This window comes from Pinus tabuliformis, chromosome X, assembly GCF_031772625.1.
Source record: "Pinus tabuliformis cultivar Carrire ecotype Pingquan chromosome X, CPIR1, whole genome shotgun sequence".
Lineage (NCBI taxonomy): Eukaryota > Viridiplantae > Streptophyta > Pinopsida > Pinales > Pinaceae > Pinus > Pinus tabuliformis.
The window spans coordinates 1,166,584,430-1,166,602,491 of record NC_142308.1 but is presented as its reverse complement, the minus strand read 5'-3'; the positions used below and the strand labels follow the sequence as shown (position 1 = coordinate 1,166,602,491).

Sequence of the window (18,062 nt, the reverse complement as noted above, 5' to 3'; positions counted from 1 at the left end):
CAGTTTCCTTAATTGTAGCACAATTTACTATTTTTGGCAGTTTTTCGAGTCCTGAACTTCCGGAGCCATTTTGAGGCCCTAAACGATGTTTTTTGGAAAAATTGCTTAGTTATTGCGGTGGAAATCGCATCGGTCGCTGTAGTACTCAGAGAGATCTTTCCAACAAGGTGTCATATGCATCAAACGGAGATAATGTGACCAAGTTACGACCCTCGAAAGTTGGCTGCCCAACTAATTTCAACGGGGCCCATAAACTCTTGGTGTTACATTTCCTTGGGTTAGGGTTTTGGTTGTTTAGGGTTTCTCTTATTGTTCAATAATAAAAAGGCACTTGAGCCTCATTGTAACTGAGTTCAGAGGCATGTAGCCACCACATCTCTTCTCAGAGATAAGTTACCATTGCCCGAGCTATGTTATTTCCATTATTTTTATAAGCATAGTTCAATATTTTTCTATTAATCAAATGAAGTGTTTTTCAGCTGCATCTCTGTGTTTATGGTTATATCTGTAAGTTGTTGCGTCCCTGTTTAAGTTCGGATCAGAGAGGTGATGGACATAGGTTCTATTCTAGTTTTGGTTTAGATAGGTATCATGATCATCATCATTATCACCCTTATAGGAGGAGTGACAGGGGATATTTGCTAGATGAGTTTAAGAAATCCAAGCCACCTACATTTGATGGAGATTTGAAGAAGCTGGAAGATGCAGAGGCATGGTTACTTAGGATGAAGAAGTTCTTTGAGCTGCATGACTATATAGAGAATATGAAGGTCATAATAACTATCTTGAGCCTCAAAGGGAAAGCAGACATCTGGTGGGAAGATGTGGAGCGGGCTAGAGACATCAGGACAAAGGAGTTGAGTTGGTATGAATTCAAGAGACATTTTAGGAAAAAGTACTTGTCAGAAAGGTACTATGACAGTGAAGCCAAGGAATTCTATGAGCTAAAGATGGGATCCATAATATATGAGGAGTATACGACCACATTCCTGGAATTTTTGAGGTATGTACTGTATGTTAAGGATGAGAAAGCCAAAGTTCAAAGATTTTTCAGTGGATTGCCATTAGCATTTAGAGATCGGATTGAGTATGATGAGCCTCGGTCACTTGAAGTAGTCATCGGAAAGTTGAAACACTATTATGGGCGATGAAGGTGTAAAAGAGAAACTTAGCAAGGTTGGAAAGGGAAAGATAAGACTAAAGGTAAATGGCAGCCAAAAAGAACAAGACCCCAAGATGCACGTGAAAAAGAGAATGTTGTACTTTATAAGAAGTTTAATGGACCTCATCGTGGAGAACAATAGAACATAGGTGATGGTAGGAGACAATTGCAATGTTGGACATGTGGTAAGGAGAATATTAAGAGAGATTGTTTGCAGAATCAGGGTGGCAGGCCAAAGATTTACAATGCACAAGAGGCACAGACAATTGCGGATGTTGGGCAGAGCGTTCCTCGGAACTATGCAGCATTGGTTAACAGGTAGGCGAACCACCAGACATCTATTATCAGGATGGATGGTAAGTTTTGTGATCAAGATGTTTCTATTTTGATTGACCCCGGATTTAATTATAGTTATGTTAATCCTGACCTAGTGGATAAGTGTGGTTTGAATAAAGAAGTGCATGCAGAGTCTTGGTTAGTGCAGTTGGCTACAGGTACAATGAAGAGTGTTCATCATTGGGTAAGAGCTTGTGCATTTGATTTGAATGGCATGCCTACATCAGCGCATCTGAATGTAGTTCGTTTGGGTATGGATTGACTTTACCTTCACAGGACCAAAGTAGATTGTTATGAAAAGGCTATTGAATGCTTGGATAACAATGGAGAACAAAGAATCTTGTAGGGTAAGAAAAAGTCAATATCAGTCAAAATGGTCACAGCTATGCAGGCAAAACGCAGTCGCAGGAAAGGGTGTGTGTTATTTGCAGTACATATTTCTAGTGACAAAGGTAAAGATATTGAGGATGCAGAAGTCTTGAACATGTACCCAATTTTACAACAATTTCATGATGTATTTCCCGCAAAGATTTCAAATTTGCCGTCTCATAGGGAAGTGGACTTTTCTATTGAGTTGGTACTAGGGGCAAGACCAACATCTAAGGCACCTTACAGGATGAACACTCTAGAGCTGGTAGAATTGAGTTTGCAGCTGAAAGAAATGCTTGATGTTGATTTGTTGTAGCATCGGATGTGCTCTAGCCATGAAAATTGGTGGAGAGGCTAAGGCACATAAGATCTCCAAGACCTAGAAATGGTTTGGGAAATTCCACCTGGTTGGAGAGATATTAAAATAATTAATATTTTTAATGGGGTTCCTAAGCATAAACTTAGGAAAATTAAAATATTAATGGGTATTAATATAAAATTGAGTGAGAATGTTCTAAATGACATGGATCAAGCCAAATCTAATCTTAGCCGTTGATTAGTAACTTAATCTTGGCCATTGAAGACTCAACAAGAAAAGTATAAGAGGAGGCTTGAGGGCCAATTGGAGATGCACCAAATTGATTAGTGAGTTCGATTTTCAGGAGCGGGGTTTTGCTGAGAGAATTGAGCTAGTGATCTGTTGTAGCGAGGGGTAGTTCAACACGAGGTCAAGAATACATAGCAGAGAGGCAGAGATAGTGCTAGAGAGATAGCACAGAGCCTGGAGAGGCTAACGCAAAGGCAACTGGGACTCACACAGAGGTTGCAGAGGCTAGCGTGGGTGACGCAGAGGGCCAAAGGGATGACATAGAGAGCCAAGGCACTGACGCAGAGGCTTCAGTAGTTGCGCAGAGGCTAGAAGAGCTAGTGCTGGGCCAAGAGGCAACGTTGGGGATTTTTCGTGGGGCTGACTGAGTGCTACTGTGTTGAGAGTGTGACGCAGTCCCTATTAGAGTGACGCAGAGCAGAGGAGAAGCTTGGAGCAGCTTTCGCTGTCTATCTAAGGAGCTGTCGTAGTCGCTGTGGGATTGTTCATCCGGTGATTGATCAACCGAAATATTTGTCTTCGAGGAGAGGTATTACTGCTGAGGACATTCTCTGTTGGGTGAGCCATTTTTGGCATCCTACTTGTATTCAAAAACTGCATAATAATAAAACCCTCATATCTGCTGCATCGGTTTTCCCGCATTGGGCTTTTCCGGGGACGATTGTCCAAAAATAATGGTGTCCCTTGTGTGATTGTCTCAGTTATTTCAGTTGTTGATTTGTATATGTGTTGAGGTTGAATTTGTGTTTATTTCGGTATTTATATTAATAAATAACTTGTTAATGGAAAGAACAAGTAGGATATAATAAACCAGATAATGTAGTAGGAATTTCTGATGTGTCAGACTTAGAAATTTCAACATGGTATCAGAGCGTTGTGGATCACAGGAGAACTGAAGGCACTGGCATTAATCTAAATAATTTGCAGTAGTAGCAGCAATCCCGAGAGACAACGCTATTCCAGAGAAGAAGTAGCTGGAGAGGAAGTGTCGCAGAGCCTGCGTCATCATTTCGAGCTAGGAGGAGTGTCAGCGCAAAGGTAGAGGGGTAGATCAGACCTATGCAGTGCTCAGTCATCTTTCTCGTCCAAGAAGGATTGACGTTGTGGCCGGGAGGTGCAGGTTCAATCATTGCCGGGATTGCCTGGAGCTTGAAAAGCTCAGTTTCTTCAGTTGCTCGGGCTTGGGGCGCTGTGGGCAGATTGTGATTTGAGGAACTAGTGGGCGTTGTTTCTTTCGAAGCAAAACAATGTCTACAGAGATAGAACCAAGGTACAGGGAGTTGCTACCTCGACGGATTTCCATCCAAGAAATCCATATCCGAGTTGCAGTTGCAAGGAGGATTGGAGAGGAACGGTTCGACAGTTGGCCAAAGGATTTCCAGAAGGAAAGTCGAGACTCAGAGGGAGTCCAGAAGAGGAGCTAAAATGGCAGTGAATGGACTGAGGGATCAGGACAGGTTGGACAGAGCTTCCAACTTTGTCATCTGGAAGGCCAGGATCTGGCAGTCCTGGATCAACATCGCATCAAGGACTTTGACTTGAGAGTCGTGGCTATCTCAGTCGACCCAGCTGAGAATGAGAAGTATGAGGATGCAATGGCGAGGGCGAAGTGCATGATCCTAGACGGGGTCAATGATCATGTCATACCACATATTGCTGAAAAGAACACAACAAAGGAGATGTGGGATACTTTTACGACCTTGTATCAGGTTACTTCCGTGCAGCGGAAGATGCTATTGGAGAATCAACTGCGATCGTATCAGATGCAGAAGGGAGAGTAGATAGATCCATTCCTTCTCAAGTTGCAGGAGATTCACGACCAACTTACTTCAGCGGGGTCTACACGGATCCAAAATTTATGGTCAGGACTGCCCTGAATGAAGTCTCCGAGGAGTGGGAGACATTTGTCCAAAGTATTTTGGGCAGGGCTATTCTTCTAGGTTGGGAGGAGATGTGGGCAGCTCTTCGCCAAGACGAGATCAGTAGGTTGACCAAGGGGGGGATTAGTGGCAAGGAAAGTCGAATCAAGAAAGAGGAGGAGGAGTATGCAGCTCTAGCATCTACGGGACAATAAGGGAAGAGGAAGAAGAAGGATATCTCCAAGGTGAAGTGCTGCCATTGTGGGGAGCTCGGACATTATGCATCCCAGCGTCCCAGGAAGAAAAACAAGGGAGAGGCTTCCGATTCAAAGGTAGCTCTAGCTAAGGCAGAGAAAGAGATCAAGACAAATGACGATTGTGCCATGAGTGCTCATGCACCTCTAGAGAAGAGGTGGGGAGACATCGAGTTGTAGTCAGGACGACTACATACTAGGGGCAGGGTCCTTGAGGTGCCCAAACTCTTGGATCATATTCGACTATGGGAGCCCTTAATGGCAGTAGCAGAATGACAGAGGTCGGGTGGAGCAAAGTGTAGTGGAGCAGCGGAGCAGTGCTTGGGTGCAAAAATCTGAGGCAACGCAGTGGAGGTTGCAGCAGTGCGAGAGGCACAGAGTTGTATGCAACAGAGGGAGCACAAAATAGCAACAGAGGCAGCTTCAATTTCACGAGGCTTCTAGATTGTTTGGGATGTTAGTATTTGGGAGAAGTCAGTTACCTACTTCTCGGTAACTGAGTTGCAGTGTAGCAATTAGCAGTGGCAGTGCTAGGGGCAGCATGGGCAACATATTGAGAGGGAGCTGCAGTACAGATGTAGCAGTGGTAGTGGCAGTGTCATGGGCAGCAGTACAGGAAGCAACAATGCAGATGATGTGAGGCAGCAGGCCAAGCATCAACACAGGTACCGGTGCAGAGGATCAATGTGATGTTTCCATGGTGAAGCATTACTAGAGCACATTCCTCGCTAAGAGGGAGTGTTGATTTGTTGTAGCAACGAATGTGCTCTAGCCATGAAAATTGGTGGAGAGGCTAAGGCACATAAGATCTTCAAGACCCAGAAATAGTTTGGGGAAATTCCACCCGGTTGGAGAGATATTAAAATAATTAATATTTTTAATGGGGTTACTAAGTATAAACTTAGGAAAATTAAAATATTTATGGGTGTTAATGTAAAACTAGGTGAGCATGTTCTAAATGACACGGATCAAGCCAAATCTAATCTTAGCCATTGATTAGAGATTTAATCTCAGTCGTTGAAGACTCAACAGTATAAGAGGAGGCCTGAGGGTCAATTAGAGATGCACCAAATTGATCAGTCAGTTCGATTTTTGGGAGTAGGGTTTTGTTGAGAGAATCGAGCTAGTGATCGGTTGCAACGAGGGGCAGTTCGGGACGAGGCCGAGAATACATAGCAGAGGCAGAGATAGTGCCAAAGAGACAGTGCAAAGCCTGGAGATGTTGGCGCAGAGGCAACTGGGACTTACACAGAGGCTCAAGAGGCTGACGTAGAGGGCCAGAGGGCTGACGTAGAGAGCTAAGGGGTTGACGCAGAGGCTAGTAGATCTGACGCTGGGCCAAGAGGCAACGTTGGAGATTTTTCGTGGGGTAGACTGAGTGCTGGTGAGCTGAGAGGGTGATGCAGTCCCTATCAGAGTGACGCAGAGCAGAGGAGAAGCTTGGAGCAGCTTTCATTGTCCAGCTAAGGAGTTGTCGTAGTTGCTATGGGATCGTTCATCTGATGATTGATTAGCCAAAATATATGTCTCCGAGGAGAGGTATTACTGCCGAGGACATTCTCTATTGGGTGAGCCATTTCTGGCACCCTAGTTGTATTCAGAAACTGCATAATAATAAAACCCTCATATCTGCTGCACTGGTTTTCCCGCATTGGGTTTTTCCAGGGATGATTGTCCAAAAATAATGGTGTCCCTTATGTGATTGTCTCAGTTATTTCAGTTGCTGATCTGTATATGTGTTGAGGCTGCATTTGTGTTTATTTCAGTATTTATATTGATAAATAACTTGTTAATGGAAAGAACAAGTAGGAGATAATAAACCAGATAATGCAGTAGCAATTTCTGATGTGTCAATCTTAGAAATTTCAACACTTGACAGGGGATACATTATGCCAAGTGTATTGCCTTGGGGTGCACCGGTATTGTTTTTGAAGAAGAAGGATGGTACTTTCAGGTTGTGTATTGACTACATGTAGTTGAATAAGGTAACCATCAAGAACAAGTATCTGTTGCCAAGGATTGATGATTTGTTTGACCAGCTGAAGGGAGAAACAATGTTCTCGAAGATTTATTTGAGATCAGGATACCATGAGGTACAGATTAAAGAAGAGGATCTCTGCAAGAGTGCTTTTCAAAGCAGGTATGGGCCTTATGAGTTTGTTGTAGTTCCTTTTGGTTGACTAATTTGTTGATTTTTGGTAGCATCGGATGTGCTTTAGCCATGAAATTTGGTGGAGAGGCTAAGGCACATGAGATGTCCAAGACCCAGAAATTGTTTGGAGAAATTGCACTTGGATGAAAAGATATTAAAATAATTAATATTTTTAATGGGGCTCCTAAATGTAAACTTAGGAAAATTAAAATATTAATGTGTATTAATATAAAATGGGTGAGAAAGTTCTAAGAGACGAGGATCAAGCCAGATCTAATCTTAGCCATTGATTAGGGACTTAATCTCGGCCGTTGAATCGTCAACAGGAAAAGTATAAGAGGAGGCTTGAGGGTCAGTTGGAGACACACCAAGAGAGATCAAGAATTCGATTTTCTGGGGCTGGGTTTGCTAATGAAATCAAGTTAGACACATGTCGTAGTGAGGGGCAGTTCAACAAGGGATTTTGATCCAAGACTGAAGAATACATATCAGAGATTCCACAAAGTGGAGGAAGAGGCAGCACAGAGCCTAGGAGGGCTCATGCAGAGGCTAAGGAGGCCAGTGCAGAGGATGCAGAAGGCCATAGAGGTAGACACAGAAGTCGAAGAGGGCTTTAGAGGCAGCGCTGGGAGAGTCTGTGGGGCAGACTGGGCGCTGATCAACTGACACAGAGCCAAGGAAGGGTGATGTAGCTCTAGAGGAGTGCTTGGAGCAACTTTCATTGTCCAACACAAGGAACAACCAGAGTCACTGTGGGATTGTTCATCCGGTTGTTGATTTGCCGAAATATCTGTCTTTGAATAGAGGTACTACTGTTGAGGATATTCTCTGAAAGGTGAGCCATTTTTGGCACCCTAGTTGTATTCATAAATCTGCTTAATAATAAAACCCTCATATATGCTGCATTGGTTTTCCCGAATTGGGTTTTTCCGGGGACGATTGTCCAAAAATAATGGTGTCCCTTGTGTTGTCTCAGTTTATTTCAGTTGTTGATCTGTATATTTGTGAAGGCTGCAATTGTGTTTACTTCGATGTTTATGTTATTAAATAACTTGTTAATGTAAAGAACAAGTAGGAGATAGTAAACCAGATATTGCAGTAGGGGTTTCTGATGTGTTAGATTCATAAATTTTCACATGGTATCAGAGCGATTGCAGATCAAAGAGGACTGAAGACACCAGCTGAAGAAATCTGAGAATTTGCAGCAGAGAAGCAGTTGTCCTGAGAGACAACGTTGTTCCAGAGCTAAAGAGGCAAGATGAGGAGTGACACAGTGCAAAGAGGGTGACACAGAGCCTCTGTCAGCATTCTGAGCCAGGAGAAGGGCCAACGCAGAGGCAGAGGGGCAGAACAGGCTCACACAGAGCCATGTCATCCTTCTCAACCAGGAAGGAATGATGCAGTTGGCCGGGAGGAGCAGATTCAACGTATATCGTGATTGTGCAGAGCTTGAATGACTTAGATTCTTCAATTGCTGGGGCTAAGGGAAATGTGCAAATTGTGATTTGAGGACTTGGTGGGATGCTGGTTCTGTCAGTACAAAACAATGTCTATGAAGATGAAACCAAGGAAGAGGGAAGCACTACCTCGACGGATTTCTAGCCATGAAATCTAGATCCGAGTTGCAGCAACAAAGGGGGATTGAAGAGGAGTGATTCGACAGTTGGCAGGAGGATTTCCAAGAGGGAAATCAAGACTCAGAGGGAGTCTAGCAGAGAAGAGCAGAGATGGCAGTGAACAGATTGAGGGATCGAGACAGATTGGACGAGGCTTCCAATTTTGTCATCTTTAAGGCTAGGATCCTGACAATCCTAGAGAAACATCACATCAAGGACTATGCCTTCAAAACAGTTGCTGTCCTAGTTGAGGCAATTGCAAATGAGAAGTATGAGGAGGCCCAGGCGAAGGCGAAATGCATGATCATCGACGGGGTCAATGTTCATGTCATACTTCATATTGCTGAGAAGAACACAACAAGAGAAATGTGGGAGACCCTGACCACCTTGTACCAGGGCTCTTCCGTTCAGCGGAAGATGTTATTGGAGAATAAGCTGAGGTCATATGAGATGCATAAAGGAGAGGAGATAGATCTGTTCCTTCTCAGGTTGCAAGGAATTCACGACGAGGTTACTTCCGTGGGGTCTTCAACGGATTTAGAGTTTATGCTCAGGACTTCTTGGAGTGTAGTCTTCGAGGACTGGGAGACATTTGTTCAAATCATTTTGGGTGGAGCGACTCTCCTCAGTCGGGAGGAGATGTGGGCAGCTCTTCGACAAGAAGAGATCATGAGGTTGACCAAGGCGGGGAGTAGCGGTAAGGGAGTTCAAATCAAGAAAGAGGAGGAGGATGCAGCTCTAGCATCTGCGAAACAACAGGGGGTTTAGAAGAGGAAGAAGAAAGATATCTCCAAGGTCAAGTGCTTCAACTGTGGGGAGCTGGGACATTATGCCTCTCAGTGCCGTAGCAAGACAGGCAAGGGAGAAGCTTCCGACTCAAAGGTAGCTCCAGCAAAGGCGGAGGAGGATGGCGAGATTGATGATGATTGTGCCATGAGTGCTCATGCGCCTCAGAGAAGAGGTGGGGAGACATAGAGTTGTAGTCGAGAGGACTACATGCAGGGGCAGGATCCTTGAGGTGCCCAAACTCTTGGATCACATCCGGCTACGGGAGCCCTTAATGGCAGTAGCTTGATGACGGGTGTCAGGTGGAGCAAGGTGTGATGGAGGGGCAAGGTAGTGCTATAGTGCAGAAGTCTGTAGCAGCGTAGTGGAGGTTGCAACGATGCGAGAGGCACAAAGGTGTTTGCAACAGTGTAGGGGTAGCAGAGGGATCATAGGATAGTAGCAGAGGTGGCTTCAACATCACGACGCTTCCAGACTGACTAGGATGTTAGTATTTGGGTGAAGTCAATTACTAACTTCTTGGTAACTGAGTTGCAGTGCAACAGTTAGCAGTGGCAGTGCTATGGACAGCATGATGCAGCATGTTGAGAGCGAGCTGCAGTACAGATGTAGTAGTGGCAGTGGCAGTGGCAATGTCATGGGCAGCAGTACAGGAAGCAACAATGCAATGGATGTGGGGCAGCAGGCCAAGTATCAACACGGGTACTGATGCGGAAGATCAGTGTGATGCTTCTATTTACTAGAGCACATTCCTCGCTAAGAGGGAGTGTTGATTTTTGGTAGCATCAGATGTGCTCTAGCCATGAAAACTGGTGGAGAGGCTAAGGCACATGAGATCTCCAAGACCCATAAATTGTTTTGAGAATATCCACCTAGATGAAGAGATATTAAAATAATTAATATTTTTAATGGGGTTCCTAAGTATAAACTTAGGAAAATTAAAATATTAATGTGTATTAATATAAAATGGGTGAGAAAGTTCTAAGAGACAAGGATCAAGCCAAATCTAATCTTAGCCATTGATTAGGGACTTAATCTCGGCCGTTGAATCGTCAACAGGAAAAGTATAAGAGGAGGCTTGAGGGTCAGTTGGAGACACACTAAGAGAGATCAAGAATTCGATTTTCTGAGGCTGGGTTTTTTGAGGAAATTGAGGTAGAGATTAGTTGCAGTGAGGGGTAGTTCAACAAGGGCTTTCGATCCAAGGCTGAAGAATACATACTAGAGAGGCAACAAAGTGCCAGAAGAGGCAGCGCAGAGCCTAGGAGGGCTGACACAGAGGTTAAGGAGGCTAACACAGAGGACGCAAAAGGCCATAGATGTTGATGCAGAAGTCGAAGAGGGTTTTAGAGGCAACGCTAGGAGAGTCTGTGGGGCAGATTGGGCGCTGATCAACTGACGCAGAGCCGAGGAAGGGTGACGCAGTTCTAGAGGAGTGCTTGGAGCAACTTTCGCTGTCCAACACAAGGAACAATCGAAGTCACTGTGGGATTGTTCATCCGATTGCTGATTTGCCGAAATATCTGTCTCCGGATAGAGGTACTACTGCCGAGGATATTCTCTGAAGGGTCAACCATTTCAGGCACCCTAGTTGTATTCATAAATATTCTTAATAATAAAACGCTCATATATGCTGCGCCGGTTTTCCCGAATTGGGTTTTTCTGGGGACGATTGTCCAAAAATAACGGTGTCCCTTGTGTTGTCTCAGTTTACTTCAGTTATTGATTTGTATATTTGTGAAGGCTGCAATTGTGTTTACTTCGATTTTTATGTTATTAAATAACTTGTTAATGTAAAGAACAAGTAGGAGATAGTAAACTAGATATTGCAGTAGGGGTTTTTGATGTGTTAGATTCATAAATTTTCACATAATGCTCCAGCTACTTTTGTGTGCTTGATGAATAGTGTATTGTGTCCTTATTTGGACAAGTTTGTTATTGTATTTGTTGATGATATATTGATATATTCTAAGAATAAGGAAGAGCATGCCGAACATTTATTTGCAGTATTGAGATTGCTAAGAGAACATCAATTGTATATCAAGTTTAGCAAATGCAGTTTCTTTTAGACAGAGGTACATTAGTTAGGGCATGTGGTTTCCAAGGAAGGCATAGCTGTAGATCTGGAAATGATAAGAGCTATCATGGAATGGGCAGCTCTTAGGAATGTGGATGAGATAAGGTCATTTATGGGGTTAACTGGTTACTATTGGAAGTTCATCAGGAACTTCACACATATTGCTTATTCTATTACATCATTGCAAAGGAAAGGGAAAAAAATTGAATGGACAGAGGAATGTGCAGCAAGTTTCGAGTAGTTGAAGCAGTTGTTTACAAATGCTCCAGTTCTAAAGATCACAGATACAGACAAAGAGTTCGTGGTGTGTACAGAGGCTTGTAAAAGAGGACTTGGTGGAGTCCTTATGTAGGAGGAACAGGTGGTATGTTATGAATCAAGGAAACTATGTGACACATGATCTTGAGTTGGCAATGATCATCCATTCTTTGAAGATGTGGAGACACTATCTTCTTGGCAGGCAATTCATCTTGATGAGTGATCATAGTGGATTGCAATACCTATTTGACCAACTGAATTGGAATGCCACGCAAGCAAGATGGTTGGCCATGATTAGTGAGTTTGATTTGAAGATTAGGTACATTAAAGGGAGGGAAAACAGGGTTGCAAATGCTCTTAGCAGAAGAGTACTTGTAGATCATATAACAACTATGAGTTCTTATGAGACAGATTTACCAGATCAGATCCTACAGGTAGGATAACGGGATGACAGGTATAGGGAGCTTAGGCACATGTTAGAACAGCAGGGTACATGTGATCAAGATGTGGACAATTGTCTCATAGTAGATGGTTTGGTCAGATTTAGGGACAGGATCTATGTGTTGAACATCAATGAGCTCAAGAAGCTTATCTTGAGGGAATTTCATGTTAAGTTGTATTCAGGTCATCTGGGATATCAAAAGTCATTGACAGCGGTGAAGAAGTTCTACATTGGTTGAATCTGAAGAAGGAAGTGGTAGAGCTTGTGACTAGAAGTTTGGATTGTCAATAGGTAAAAGCAGAGTGAAAGCACCCAGGTGGTCTACTACAACCGATTTCGATTCCAAAGTGGAAATGGGAGGTCATTTCTATGGATTTAATTATAGGTTTGCTAAGGACATCGATGCAGCATGATTCCATCATGGTTGTGGTGGACATGTTGAAAAATGTAGCACAGTTCATCCTAGTGAAGTCTATTTATTCAGCTAGTGATGTAGCACAGGTCTTCATCAGACAGGGATGCTAAGTTCACTTCCAGGTTCTGGAAGGAGTTATTTGTAGGTTTGGGTACAGAGTTGGCCTTCAGTACAACTTATCATCCGCAAACAAATGGACAAAGAGGGTCAATAGGATTTTGGAGGACATGTTGAGAATGTTTGTTATGCATCAACAGGGAAAGTGGGAAGAGTATCTACCTTTGGTTGAGTTTGCTTACAACAATGGTTATCAGGAGTCATTGAAGATGAGTCCATTTGAGGCACTCTATGGGTGGAGTTGTAATACTCCTATCAGTTGAAGTGATTCAGTGAATAGGGTGTTGATTGGACCAGATATGTTGATAGAGATAAAACAAGAAATGCAAGTTATGAAGAAGAATGTAAAGGCAACACAGGACAAACATAAGAGTTATGTAGATCAACACAGGGTATTTAAGGAATTTCAGGTTGGGGAACATGTGTATTTGCACATTAAGCCCAAGAAGAGCTCCTTGAGGATTGGGTCATGAGCAAAGTTTGCATCTCGCTATTGTGGGCCTTTTGAGATCCTTGAGAGGATTGGACTAGTGGCCTATCGACTTGCACTGCCTCTGACAGTAAAAGTCCATGATGTTTTCCATGTTTCATTACTTAAAAGATATGTAAATGATGTTGATCATGTTATTGATTGGTCTGTATTGCAGGTGGAGCCAGAAGAAGAATTCCAGCCAAAACCTTAGTGAATTTTGCAGTGAAAGATGCTCATGCTCGAGAATTGAGCAGGTTAAAGTGCAATGGAAGGACTTTGGGCCCGATGAGGCTACATGGTAGATGGTCAATCAGACGCGGGTTGTGTATCCTTCATTGTTTTCCAGTTGAGGCAAAGTAGTTTTGGTATATGTATATATGTATATGTATGTAAATACCGTAATGAGTTGTTTTATAAAGCTCTAATAAGTGGTATGGTTGTCATGTTATTATGTTGTCATGTTGGTTTTCTTTTCAACAAGTTGTTCATTGTAAATACTGCATTGAGCTAAGCTATAAAGCTCCATGGGCAATATGTTTTGGTTTTCAACGGTTTTGTTGGTTGTAGGTGTCATTGAACACTGAGGACGGTGTTCCCCTAAGGGAGAGGGGTTTGTAACAACCCTGGGTTAAAAATCCATGTAATAAAGTTAATAAAGGCAAAAATAAGACCAAGGTCATGGGAAACTTATTCCAAGATGAATGTTGGGCAAAACATCCTAGCGGGTGTTCATTTGGTTTATTATTGCCAAGGGGAAATTGACAAAGGAATGGCAAAGGCTTTGGAAAGGAAAGAGGCATTATTTGGCATTTATTTATGAAAGTAAAGGAAAATAGGAGAAAAGGAAGGTGAAAGGTCACAAGTTGCATGTGAGGAGGAAAATGAAGGAAAAATAATGGAAATTGAAGAAAATAAAACCCTCATTGATAAAAAGGCTTATGAGGATTAGTTCACAACCTTTTGTCAGTTTTAGCTTGGAGCTCTCTCTATTCTATTTACTCTCTCACACTTAGAGCATTCTTGGAGCACTCTAGAATTGGAGAAAGGAAAGCAAAGGAAGGACAAGGAAGATAAAGGAAAACAAAGATCAAGTAAGGAAGTACTAGATCAAGCAACTACAACATGATTACTTGCAGGTATCGAGTTGCATGTATGATTTCCTTGCTAGTTTTGGCATGCATGGTACATGCATGTGTGTATTTGGTTCTCTTGTTGTCATTGGCATGGGTTTTTCCAAGTGTGACAGTGGTTTCAACCTTGCCTTGCCATTTCCGGATAGCCATGGTGTGATGGGGTTCTCTTACTTAGTTGAGCTAGATTGCGGATGGTTTCGAAACTGAGTGGGGTGGTCTCGGGAAAAGAAATCACAAGGCCTAGGAATCCTTGCATTGGTAAAAGTGGGATTGCGTTAAAGCCTGGTTTTGTATACCCTCGTTGGGCCTAGGAATCCTCGACCGATGAATGGCAGGATATACAGTAAAGCCTAGAGGGTGGAGACGGACAAATTCCTCACGGTTTAGGCAGAGAGATTCAGAGGCATCCTTGCTTGTTTAGGGCCTAGTGATCCGTGGATCGGTAATGGTGGGATTGCGGTAAAGCCTGGTAGTGCATGTTTATTGTTTGGCCTGGGAATCCTTGATCAGTAATGGCAGGATTGCGGTAAAGGCTGGTTGTATAGATGAGGGTTTGGGACTAGGAATCCTCGATTGCTATATGGTGGGATTGCGGCAAAGCCTGAGGAAGCTCTAGTTGTTTGTTGTGAATCCCACATTCATGCTTGGAATGTGGCACAGGGGTGATTGGTCGAAAGAAAGATTTGGTTCAACCCAATCTATGGCCGGGTGGTACGTGGAAGTCCCTAACTTGGTTGGCTTTTGCATATGTTAATAAGAGCTCTTTCCCTCTTGTGTATTATGTGTAAATGTACTTGTCATTATGTGATTTTAATGGCTGTTCTATCATTGATATTTCTCTAGTTATATTCTGGTTATAAGCATGGTTTATGATAGACTTGAGTTATGGCTCTCATCATAGTTTGATTAGTAAATGAAATGTTAATGAATGAATGACCTAATAGATGATATTGCAACTATGGTGAGAAGGCATCAGACCTTCTTGACAATTCTCAGATAAGTATGAGATCCATATGCTTAGATGTGTATTTATGACCTGTACATTGCATGTTCATGATGTGTTTGACGAAATCTCTGTCATGGTTAGGATGAGTCAGGCCAATTCCTTGTTCAAGTTTTGCATTAGAGGCATTGTCTTCTTGTTATTTATCATTTCTGAGAATTTCCTCAAGTTCTGGGCAGAGGCCTGGGTCCTAGCCCTGAAAAAGTGCGTCAAAATGCAAGGTCTTTGGCACAAAACTGCCTGAAAAAGACTGCAATCGCATGGAGGCCTTGCTGTGGGAGCAACTGGAGGGTTTCATTGACATGGACGGCTTGTCATGGGAGTGACTAGTGGTCTAGTTCAGTAAAAAGGCAAGTTAACTCAAGGGTTGGGCACCTGGAGTGGTTGGTTTGCCCCTAGAGGTCTTGTAGCTCCTGAGGAAGGTCAGTTTGGTTTTTGGTGTCTCAATTCCACTTCATCACATGTTTACCCCAGTGAATCAGTTAGCTTGGGTAAATGTGGGAGGAGGGTGTTACAGTTAACTCGATGCATGCATCATTTAACTAAATAGCCACCTGAGCATTGAGGAGTTAACTAGGATGCCTTATCTAGTGGTCTAGAGTGAGAGACACCTCACATCAATTCATCATCAGTGATACTAAGAGCATGTTGACTTAGACAAAGCACATTACCATCTCTCCATCATTTCCTCATTAAGTCTGTGCTTGAAGGAGAGACTCTAGTTAGGCCAAGCACATGCCTTGTTCTCTCTAGTTCATCAACAATTGAATGCGGGTATCTCCGCTTAAGCCAATCGCATGGCGATCCTCACTCCACTCTATTGTTAGATCACTAATGCACATGTCAAGAGGATCAAAGCACATGGGAAAAGTAGGAGGACTAGAGAGCCTAGCTACTTCTATTCCACTTCGACTCTAGTGCATTAACAATTAACTCCACTTATTTATTGAGTCGTCAGAACTTCACTACACTTAACTAATCAATGGGCATGTTCTGGGAGATATCTCATGCGAGGCTAATGCAAACTAGGTAGATTGATAAAAAGAGAGAGGCACTATTGGTGTGGAGTGGGAGTTTTCTTCTAAGCAGTGGTAGCATTCTCTCTTCATCATTCTTCTTCTTCTCCTATTCTAGCTTCTATACTTTGTGCATGACAGTGGACCAGTTCTGTATCTGGCTCTATGGTGTAGTCAACCTCTTGGCTAATGCAGAATAAAGTTTCTTTATGCTCTTTTCTCGAGATTCTGAAATTTGTTACTTTGTGGATTCTTTCTGCAGTGTTTTGGAGGTTCATTAAGCCTTTGTTTTGGCAAACACTTGAAGCTCTTTTTTCTGTCCTTTCCCTTTACCATTCTTAAGCTAATGCAAGAGCAATTTTTGACCATTTTATTTTCAAAGCATTGTTGTAACCTCTTTGGCTGCGTTATTGCATGCCAGAGATTAATTTCTTGCGCTTTTTTTATTACGTGTGTATATCGACAGGGTAATTACAGTGCATGAACACATACTGACACTGCCCTGAGATTGGCAAGCACCAGCCCGAATGAAGAGGATATTTGCTGGTGACACGTTGGGGAAGTTTTTGTATATGTTACATTGATTTCTTACGGAAGATTACAAAAGCATTCATTCTTCTAAGTGCATGTCAGTGAATGCTTCGGAACAGTATCAAAGGCTGCCTGGAAATGCATGAAGCACCAATAGAACCACAAAATTTCAAATACCTCTATCTTGGCACTTCAGATAGCATGAATAGTGAACATGAAATCAACTATCTGCGAGTCTCTTATAAAACAGAGACAAGTTGATTAGGTCTATAATGTTAATTTTGCTAATGACCATTTCCCTTATAGCATTGAGTGTGATGTCACATGTTTTGAATCTTTATTATGGCATTCATGCATTTTGTGATGCATATTGCAGCAATAATGAATTCCATAGAGATGAATAAGTATTTTATAAAGTTTTCTTTAACCTTGACTCTTGTATTAGGCAAACTGCTGTCAAATTCACCATTGCCTCTATGTGATTTATAGGTGAGATGGAAAAGATAATTGTAAATGTTCTTCATCTTAGTGCAACGAAGAAGCTTTTAGATGCTTTGATGTTTTTGAGGAATGTAAGTTCTTCCCTAATTGAGATCAATTGAACATTCAATATAACTTGTTCTTAGAGTGAAACTTTTTAATCAGCCACATTACAGGACTTCTGTTGTAAAATATTGAATTAGAGACAGTTGATGCAGATGGTTAATAAAGACAAATTTCAATCCAGTACATCCCATTATGGGTCAATCTCAACTTTCCAGCTTACGGTGGATCCAAACTGTTTCTGTGTCCCAAAGCTCATTTCCCAGCATTTCCTGTTTTTGATTCACGAGGGTACATAGAAAAGTACTAACACAGAAGGATAAATTGATTTAACTTATGATAATAGCACAATCTTTGTTATTCAAAGATCATATTCACAAATAAGTAAACTAAACCTATGCCTATAGCTTCTGTTTGTAGGTAGCAGATAAATGTTCTTCTTTCTTGTGTAATGTTTACAAATATTGGCAGTTTACAAGATGACATGTTCAAGAAGTTCAATTTCAATACAGAATGGGCAGTAAACTTAATATCAAAGGTGACTGCCAATGAGAAGATTCCTCTTGAAGGCGAGCCTCTTGTAAAACAGGCAAGGCATCTTTCCTTCCCATGTGATAAGTTTCAATGATGGCTTCTCTGAGATATAAGTATGCAAATATGGTAAATAACTTTTCATATACTTTCCAAAAATCCTCCTAAGATTTTTAATTTCATGACCCTTTTGTGCTGCAGCTTCTGGCTTTACAAAGAAGTGCAGAGCAATATTATTTTGGAATACGGAAGACTCTTGTGGAATTTGACGAAGTACTGGAGGTAAATGCATATTCTGTATGTCATTTATTTGCAACTTCTTGTGATAAATTGTCCATTGACAATCTGTCATTTTGTGTGTAAGGGTAAGTTGATTTAAATAA

At 42.2% G+C, this 18,062-nt stretch overlaps 1 protein-coding gene across 5 annotated transcripts in view; it reads left to right on the top strand.

Annotated features, from left to right (window-relative positions):
- The window catches only part of SECA2 (Preprotein translocase SecA family protein), a 475,015-nt gene that overhangs the window by 282,237 nt on the left and 174,716 nt on the right, over positions 1-18,062 (top strand). For all 5 annotated transcript variants that reach the window (XR_016265257.1, XM_089453128.1, XM_089453126.1 and 2 more), the window contains 2 exons: positions 17,620-17,737; positions 17,881-17,961. Coding sequence is in view for 4 of the 5 variants with exons in the window: in XM_089453128.1 (XP_089309254.1) it covers positions 17,620-17,737; positions 17,881-17,961 (199 nt within the window). In the remaining variant the exon portion in view is untranslated. The remainder of the gene's footprint in view (positions 1-17,619; positions 17,738-17,880; positions 17,962-18,062) is intronic.